The 9,917-nt window shown below is 41.0% G+C and overlaps 1 protein-coding gene across 3 annotated transcripts in view; it reads left to right on the top strand.

The window, feature by feature from the left end:
- The window catches only part of bmp1a (bone morphogenetic protein 1a), a 45,121-nt gene extending 35,671 nt beyond the window's left edge, over nt 1-9,450 (top strand). Inside the window, exons 16-21 of one of the 3 annotated variants that reach the window (XR_009768282.1) lie at nt 1,470-1,595; nt 1,722-1,849; nt 2,284-2,497; nt 5,885-6,135; nt 8,296-8,612; nt 8,806-9,450. Coding sequence is in view for 1 of the 3 variants with exons in the window: in XM_061672175.1 (XP_061528159.1) it covers nt 1,470-1,595; nt 1,722-1,849; nt 2,284-2,497; nt 5,885-6,135; nt 8,296-8,430 (854 nt within the window). In the remaining 2 variants the exon portion in view is untranslated. Of the gene's footprint in view, nt 1-1,469; nt 1,596-1,721; nt 1,850-2,283; nt 2,498-3,736; nt 3,958-5,884; nt 6,136-8,295; nt 8,750-8,805 lie in introns of those variants that run through there. The other 2 variants (XR_009768283.1, XM_061672175.1) reach the window with 2 other exon arrangements.
- The last annotated feature ends 467 nt before the right edge of the window (nt 9,451-9,917 follow it).

Below are 9,917 nucleotides of genomic sequence, written 5' to 3' on the forward strand. Positions count from 1 at the left end.
CTAATGAGTCGCACAAGACAGACAGACGGAGGCCCTGATAACTTTGAGAAGGAGACTCTTGTGCAATTAACAGAAAGTGCACGCTAGCATCTTACATTTGTGGTGAGACACCAGGTAACAGTTAGCCTAGCTTTGTTTAGTATACAATAGAACTGACCAGGAGCTTAGTGTATTGCACAAAACGTACACTCAGGGTTTTTCTGAAAAAACAAAGGGCAACGATATGTAAACCAACTGTTAAGTAAGACACATTCAACAAACTATGGGTACCATAAACACACAAATGACAATGATTAATTTCCTTATGATGGCAAACATTCAGCATTTAATGGTGCAATGCATGCTGGGAACCAAAGTTAAAGGCGAGAAGTATACTGATGCTGCCAACGGCTGCTCTCATGGCAATCTCAAATCAGAATTATACAACAGCATTTTTTTCCTACATGCATTTGAGTATGAAATATATTAAGATACTGTGATGTACATTGGTTCGATTAAAAAACAAACAAACAGATATGCACATATTTAGGTATTAGCACTAGATAAGCCAGCCCGGCTGATTGTCGTGCTACGTGGCGGTCATGTTGGGAAGGTCGTCGTTACCATGAAGGCAATGGCACGCTACTCGTGTTTACATTTAGACGAACAAAAACATCAGCTTTCATGTATTGTAGTATTTGTCTTGTACTGTCTGCCCAAACGTGGATATTTGAACCCACATATAACTTGAGAAAAGACCTTGCAGTAAATTGCAGATGCTTTGTTGTAGTTTTGTCTGTGCGCACACACATACACGCACAGCAATATCAGAATTTGAACATTCACATTTTATTTTGGAATTCTTTTTTTTAATAATCATGCTGTGGGTAAAAAAATCAGAAGTTAATATTTACTCTGTACTTGAGTAATTATTTCACCGTGTACTTTTTACTCTTACTCAAGTCATTTTTTTGGAGGACTACTTTTGACTTTTACTTGAGTCACATTATTGTCAGGTAACAGTACTCTTACTTGAGTACAATATTTGGCTACTCTACCCACCTCTGGATCGGACATCCTCCATTGCTACTCTTACTTTTAAGCAACATTTTTGCCCATCAGATCAGCCTGTGTCGTATTTGTTGCACTGGTCTTTTGTATTTTCCCGTTGTAAATAAATGTTTTTCTGTGTGAAGAAAATTTGTTTATTTTGCCTTATCGTACTGTAGTCTTCCAGATTGCTTAATTTATCTTAAAATAAAAAAGATTCTCTGCGGGGGCCAGGGGGATCCCCCCAAACGCCCCCTACAATGTTTTTTTTTTTGTCACCTTTTTCATGCCTTTGGTGTTTACATGTCTGGGTTAGGAAGTGCGTGGTCTGATGTGGCGCCCTGGTAATGACGAAAAACTGCGGCCCCCTCCATCGTTTAAGTTGCCTATCCCTGCTCTACGTCACCCGTGTTGTCATTGTCCCGTGTGTGCGTCCTCAGACAAAGACGAGTGCTCCAAGGAGAACGGTGGCTGTCAGCACGAATGTGTCAACACTTTCGGAAGCTACAGCTGCCAGTGCAGGAGCGGCTTTGTGCTGCACGAGAACAAGCATGACTGCAAAGAGGGTATACCGCCAACAATGTCTGTCTCCTCGATCTGATGATTTAATTCCAGTACAAAGATCCATATTCCTTGCATTTGGTCGTTAACTGATTTTTTTTCTTTTTTTAAAAAAAAAAAAATTATTGCAGCTGGCTGTGATCACACAGTAACCAGTGTGAGCGGTACCATCACGAGCCCCAACTGGCCGGATAAATATCCGAGCAAGAAGGCGTGCACCTGGTCGCTCACCACCACGCCAGGCCACCGCATCAAAATAGTACGTTACACGTCATCTGTTTTACTCTGTTACGGGGGAGCCACGTTATTCACGGGGGATTGGGACCGGGACGGACCGTGAATAGCGATAATCTGTGGTTAATTGAAGGCTATTATAATTGCATTGGGGGGAAAAAAGTTTTCGAAGCCAAAATATTCTTGACTAAGCATGGATAAACCGCCAATAAGTGTTTTTGGGGTTGGCGCCCCACAAAAAGGAAAAAACAAAGCAAAACAATACATTTTTTTTTTAAATGTTTGAAAGATTTTTCTAATCTGCGGGTGGTGAGCCACGAGTATGCAGGAGTCCACTATATACAGTAGGGGTGTCAACATTTTTGATACAGGTTTTGTATTGTGACAGTACCTAATTGTGTCCTGTCACAATATTATAATAAGCCACTGCTTTGTGTCATCATTCTTCCTCTGTCGTAGGCTTTCAATGAGCTCGACATGGAGGCTCATCTGGAGTGCGCTTACGACCACATCGAGATCTACGACGGGAAAGACGGCAAAGCTCAAAGTCTCGGCCGCTTCTGCGGCACCAAGAAGCCGCAGCCCATCGCCTCCAGCGGCAATAAGCTCTTCATCCGCTTTTTCTCGGACAACTCCGTGCAGAAGAAAGGCTTTGAGGCGTCCCACTCTGCAGGTACAGATATGTATCCTGTCACACGTGGAATTTGATTGTTTTTATTATTTGGTCTTTATACGTATATGATCGATATGTGATTGAGGTGTTGACTCTTCTATAGTTCTCACTTTTCACATAATTCCACCTTTTCCACCAGAAGACAAACATTCAAATCAATGGAGAAATTGAACAAATTAAGCTCAAATTAACCATTTTTCCACTCATTCAAATCATTCTAATTACAAAATGATCAACAGTACAGCAAGTTTACCCCTATTTACCTTTCTGCTTTTTCCCCCCCAAGTCTCACATCCGACCTACATTTCTAATTGCAAAACATTTCAGTTCAGCGTCAGCTCTTAAGCATTCACACACAATTGCTCCAGAAATGCACTTTCTATCAGAATCAGAATCAGAATTTATTTCTTTATTTGCCAAGTATGTCCAAAAGCACACAAGGAATTTGTCTCCGGTAGTTGGAGCCGCTCTAGTACGGCAACAGACAGTCAATTTACAGAACACCTTGGAGACAGAAAGACATTGACAAAAAAAAAAAAAAACAGTCACTGAGCAGTAAAGGGTTGCTAGTTATCTGGTAATGTCGGTACATTTTTTGTTGTTGTTGTTGACAATTGTGCAAAAAGATGCAGAGTCCTCTAGCACTTAGAGCAGTTCAAATGACTAATATTGCAGTAGTCCGGTGCAATGACCATTGTGCAAAGCGCGCTGAGACTTCAAGGAGTGTATGAGGTTTAAAGTGACGAGTAGTGCGATCATCTGGGACAATGTTGGTTGTGCAAATGTTACAGATACTCCTCAATCAGTGTGCAAATGGAGCAGATGCTACTCCGGCATGAGTGGCCAGGATATGCAAATAGTGCAGCATGGCGAGACAACTACAGTGAGTGCACGAGTAATACATAATTGGCCTCACAGAAATGTGACAACGAACTCAAGTCAAAAAATTGCCAGCATGTTGTAATGGAATTGTAGGTTAGGTGTTTAAGAAGTTGATCGCAAGAGGTAAGAAGCTGTTGGAATGTCTACTAGTTCTAGTTTGCGTTGATCGGTAGCGCCTACCTGAGGGAAGGAGCTGGAAGAGCCGGTGACCGGGATGCAGACGGTCCGAGAGGATTTTGCACGCTCTTGTCTTAGTTCTGGCAGCGTGCAAGTCCTCAAGGGTGGGTAGGGGGGTACCGACAATCCTTTCAGCAGTTTTGATTGTCCGTTGCAGTCTGAGTTTGTCCGTTTTTGTAGCAGCACCAAACCAGACTGTGACGGAAGAACACAGGACCGATTCGATGACCGCTGTGTAGAACTGTCTCAGCAGCTCCGGTGGCAGGCCGTGCAGGAAGTACATCCTCTGCTGGGCCTTTTTGAGGACGGAGTTGGTGTTGGTCGCTCACTTCAGGTCCTGAGAGACTGTAATTCCCAGGAACCTGAAGGTCTCGACGGTTGACACAAGGCAGCTGGACAACGTGAGGGGCAGCTAGTTTAACAAGTTACACAAAAAAATATGGAATTTGTCATTTAGGAATGACCAAAAATTTGGTGATGTCCATGGACTTTATCAAGCACTCATTGACTTTATTCAATCATTAAAACAATACACTGCTCAACATACTTTTCAACTCCTGAAAATGGAGGTACTCTGCATAAAATGGATGTGAATTATACATGGTAGATGACATGTTTTTGTAAAACATCTTGCAATTAAAGCTAAAAGTCCACACATAAACTACACATTGAATGTTTTATGACTTCATTGTGCAAAAGTCAACACCATAAAAACTCTTTGCATTTTCCCAATACTGTGGTACCCTGACTAATGACTGTAATTTGTTCCGTGACCATGCTTGTAACCCAAAGCACTCATATCTCAAATCAACATTCCCTATTGAAATGAATTAATTGCCATTAATCTGTTCCACCCCCCCAAAAAGACACTAAGAAAAGTAGAAGAAAAATAGAACTGTACAATACTGGTCTGTATAAAAACATAGTTAGAACATAATAAAACAGAATGTAAAGAAATAAACTTTTTTTTTTTGATTGCTAAAAATAATAATAATAATAACTTTCACATTATTTAACAATTATAGCCTTTATCAATTCCATCTGCTTCAGTGCATATCGTAGAAGTACTACGCTTTTTGATTTTGAGCTTTGTCAATGGACATTATCCGCTTCTTCTTCTCAGCACTAACTTTTAGGACCCATGGTGAGAACAAAGAAATCTGGCAAAATACTTGCATAAAAAAAAAAGAAAGGGAAAGCAAAAAAAAAACCACACACAACCTGTGCTTTCTAGGCTTTACACGATCAGGAATTTTGGGGCCGATCACCGATCAGCAAGTTTAAAAAAACGATAACCGGTCACTGATCCGATCACAAGATGTAGCAATGTGTCTATTCACATGACTCGTTCATTTATTGTATAAACTTGTGTACTGTATACTGAGTATCTTCAAGTATTCGCTAGCATTTTAGACAAATGTTAAACATCAGTGACTTCTTCAAGGATTTGCCACTGACATTAGGTCAAATCAACATTACAACATGACATAAATAATGGGTGCTAACTTACTGTAATTAAATTACTTTATTGCAATTAAATTACTTTCACAAATACTGTTAATGACATGCTTACTCTAACTTTCTCACTGTCCCGGCTATATGTGTGTTGTCCAGAGTTTGTGTCCCGTTTGGCTTCCCCCCCCCCCCCCCCCCATGCTGCGGTGCTTGAATGCAGCATGCTCCTCCTTATGTACATTCTTCAGGTGCCGATCATATTTGTTGTGTTGAAGCATTTAGAGGACATTCCCCACGACGTACTTCAGTTGTGCACACACTGCAAATAACTTACGTGTTGTTTGTCTGACACACCGCAAAATAGTCCCAGAGGGACGACTTATTTTTTTCACCGACAAGATTAAAAAAAAACTTTATTGGTCATCAGATAGTTACAGTACTACGCCACAAGGCTAGAAATAAACTAGCTTTTGGATTCATACGCGACAGCGACGCGGATTAAATGTCTTTTGCGGAGCCGATCGATGACGTCATTGATCGGATCGGCGAATTATGACGTGAAAGCCGATCAGCATAAAATGCTTAATTATCGGCCGATACAGATCAAACCGATCAAATCGGTGTAAAGTCTAGTGTAGTGTAGTCATAGTGCGGTAACCACATGAACTGATAGTGGCCCGATGTGAAATTTGCTGCTACCATCTAGTGGCAGAGTGTCTGAATCGTACTCGTCCATCAAGGTATCTCTGTAATGTACCACACTTGCCAGGGATTCAGACTTCAATATAACTACAAAATGGCCGCTTTGTATACAGAAAAGTTGAGTTCTCTACTGGACTGTTTGTTAGTTCACCTTGACCATTCTATGCACAGAGTGCGGCGGTCGCCTGAAGGCTGAGGTGAAGACCAAGGACCTGTTCTCCCACGCCCAATTCGGGGACAACAACTACCCCGGAGCCTCTGACTGTCAGTGGGTCATCTCGGCCGAGAAAGGCTACGGCGTGGAGCTCATCTTCCAGACCTTCGAGATCGAGGAGGAGGCCGACTGCGGCTACGACTACATGGAGCTCTTTGACGGCGCTGACACCAAGTCTCCGCGGCTGGGCCGTTACTGTGGCTCAGGGGTGAGGAGAACAACTCTTTTCTAGACAGTACATCATTTATTGTCATTCATTCACAGTGGATATAAAAAAAAAAATTAAAAAAAATCGGACTAGACCAAGATACGGTAAATCATTTCAAAACATTTTCCACCACTGTGACTTATAACATGTGCAACCCAATTGGGGGAAAAAAAGAAATATTTTAACGAGGGGAAGTCAAATTAAACTGAGATAATATGGTCCCACACGTGTGTGCACCCTTGTATAACTGGGATGTGTTCAGAATTAACCAGTCACAAACAATTGCATGTTAGATGAGAGTCGGCACACACCTGCCACCATTTTTCAAGTGCCTCTGTTTTACAAGGTTATAGGTCATCTTAATGGCGGTAAAGGTTTTGAAATTATTTAGCTCACTCTTTTTTTTTTTTTTGTTATTCTGAAAACCTGCCGCTTGGACAGGGGTGTGTAGACTTTTTATATCACTGTATCAAACGTTGTCTGAGACTTACTTTTCACTCTCCCACACATACAATTCAGTACCAAAACATTTGATATTCATCACGCAGGTTCTTTGGTTTCTGATCTTTTTACGTAACAAAGCATCAATGACTAGGTGAAAGTTCAAGGTCACAGCAAGGTCAAAAATGCCAAACTGAAAAAGTAAAAAGGTTTCCCCAATTTCTATCACATCGTCCGCAAACCTGGTGGTAGATTGCCACTCCCCCGTTGAGTTTATTGTGATGATTGATCTTGACCTTAAGAATATCACCTAAGGTTAAAGTTCACCAGTGATGACGTCAAAAATCTGTTTGTGATCAACCCAATTGAATCATATGTCAAATTAAAGCTGGCGACGAATGCTTTCTAGCTCTGTCATTATTTTGGCAGTACGCCCTCATAGGACGATGTAATAGAATAGAATAAAATAGAGCTTTATTGTCACTGTCACAGAAACAAATGAAAATCAGTTAGGCATCTCCCAATTTGCATCATTGAAGTAAACAAAGTAGCTTTTTTTTTTTTAAATACAATAAGCGCACTCCATTTACCAATAATGCAGGGGCACGAAAGGTTAACGACATTGTACTTCCTTATTAAACAATTCCAAGTATTGTTCAAAGTGCTCCTGTGGGTTTGGGAGTGTCACCCATGACTCTGTCATAACCTACAAATCTCTTTGGCATTCACGTCTTAAGTGAGACGTAATCGTCCAGGGCCCGGAACAATGAGGCCAGTGCGGAGCGAGAACATGTCATTTACAAAGTTAAGTAATAAGCTGCTCACGCCCGCCAGGACCCGAGGGGCTCGAGCTGCGCCTCAACGGAGCTTCCTTTTATAAAACGTTGTCAAAATAAACTGACACAGTTCAGTGCCAAGTAGAGTGAAAACTCATTATAGTGATATCCATTCATTTTTGTATGGCACTTGTCCTCATTAGGATCGCAGGTGAGCTGGAGCCTATCCCAACTGACTTCGGGCGATGACCTTCTTATTCCCCCGAAGAAATGTATATAGAGCATGTGGCAATTAGAACTCTGATTATTTAGAATAATGGAAAACTATACACTGGAGAGTAGCGGATTAGCTTTAGCATGAAGTACTGAATAGTACAGGGACTTTTTTTTGTTTTGTTTTTTTTACTGTTTTGCGATTTCCCCCCATGACATTTCAAAAGATCGGCAGGTGCATATGTGGTGGAAACGCACACAGTTCTCAGAAATGTTTCGACCGCCACTGTGAACAATGTACGCATTTTCCCATAAAAATACACAGATACATGACATATTTATGCAAGAATTGGTGCAAATGTGGGAGAAACACAGATAGTTATTTGGACTCTTTCAAGGTTCCTCTTGAACAGCCATGTAGCCATGGGTCAAACTGTACACAAACTTGCCAGATTTTGAAAAAAAAAAGTATATAAAATGAGGCTACAATAAATATGATTTATGTATGATAAATGATTTTTTTAATAGTATTTGTATATATTTGTGTATAGTATAAATAGTATTTGCAGAAAAATATGAAATTGACAAAATTTATGAAATTTAATATGAAAAATAAAAACAAATATGAAATTGACAAAATTTGGTCATAGGATTACCAACAGCTATGTTTTAGCTTTTACTAGAAATGCTGTCAAAAAGCAGCAAATTCACTGTTTTTCCCCCCCCAAAGCCTCCTGAGGAGATCTACTCCGCCGGCGATTCCATTGTAATCAAGTTCCGCTCGGACGACACCATCAACAAGAAAGGATTCCACGTGCGCTACACCAGCACCAAGTTCCAGGACACGCTGCACTCTCGCAAGTGACGAGCGGGGGCCGCAAGGGGCCGCGCGGGGCAAAGGGCCACCCGGAGGGGCCCCAAGGGGAGGCTCCCGCCTAGCGCTCGGAAACCTTCGGCCACCCACGGCAATCAGACGCGACAGATCAGCCGCAAGACCACCACCAAGCGCACCTCAGCTCCCAGGGGCTCCAGCTCCCCCCGCAGACTGTGAGGAGTAAAGCCATTCTGCAGTACACCTTGTTTTTACCTTTTTACACTTGGGCTTTGGCGGACAGCGGCGGCTGGGAGGGGAGTTTATTGACTTAACCCCCTCCCACCCCGGTTCACTCAGTTTTTTTTTTTTTTTTTTTTTATATATTTTTTTTTTTAAATTTTTTTTTTTTTTTTTTTTTTTTTAAAGGTGCCTCCTAACAAATGGCACAACAAGGAAACCAGTGGATTCTCAGGACCCGTAGGAAAAGGCAGGCATCAGCCGGATCGATTCCTGCTCTTGTCACGCCGCACCCTCCTCATCATCATCATCACACGAAGGACTTGACGTGAGGTGTTGGCCAAGTCGTGGGAGAGCAAGAAGTGTACACGGGGATCAACAGCAGCGTTATTTGTAACGAGCGACGCGACGGCCGCACTCTCACTGTTAGCATTAACAAAGGAACATAAGGAAGCTCATTAAAGGACTAATCAATGAAATGTGGTCTATGGTCTTCTGGTTGGTCATTACTGTACCTCCATGATGTGTCAAGTGTGTGTGTATGCGCGTGTGGGTGTATGATCCTTCAAAAGGGAACGTGCTTTTTTTTTTTTTTTTCCTCAGCTTGAACCAGTTAGCACTTTACAGTGAATTGTTCCAAAATCATTGAGCTTCTATGGATTTTTGTGAAATGCAATGCCAGTTCACTTATTTTTAAATGCATTTTATCTCTTATTCGAAAACTGTTTTTATTTTTATTTTGAATTGTTTTCCAGTCGCTCCATTTGAGTTCCTCGGGCATACTTGAACATTGTGTGTGCCCTGTGACGTGGGGTAATAAAGATATGACTTATGTGTCTGTGTTTTACACTTTTCCAGCAAAAAGAAAAAGAAAATTCTTGCTCCAATGAAGTATTTCTCAACAACCAAATGAGCCTGCTTATTTATTGTCATAACAGTTACATAAATAATGTACATGGGGAACATATACTATAGCGCTAGAATTGCCTTCTAATGTAATAGCTGTTGGTCTTTGTTGAATATATTATGTTGCTCTAGCTGTTCTCTTCTCCACTTAATTCTTATTACAAAACCTGCAAAGCTTTACAGGTGCATCTCAATGAATTGGAATTCACTTATTTCAAATGTTCAATAAAAAGTGAAACTCCTACATTATAGAGATGGATTAAAAATAAAACTTCAGAAGGCCGCTCCATACCTAGTTTCTATATTAAAAGTATTTTATGTAATATTTTTTTTTAAATGTGAATTTGGGGTTTTGTTAGCTGCAAGGTAAAATCAAAATTATAAAAAAGAAATAC

The sequence above is a fragment of the Phycodurus eques genome, chromosome 3, assembly GCF_024500275.1.
Source record: "Phycodurus eques isolate BA_2022a chromosome 3, UOR_Pequ_1.1, whole genome shotgun sequence".
NCBI classification, from domain to species: domain Eukaryota; kingdom Metazoa; phylum Chordata; class Actinopteri; order Syngnathiformes; family Syngnathidae; genus Phycodurus; species Phycodurus eques.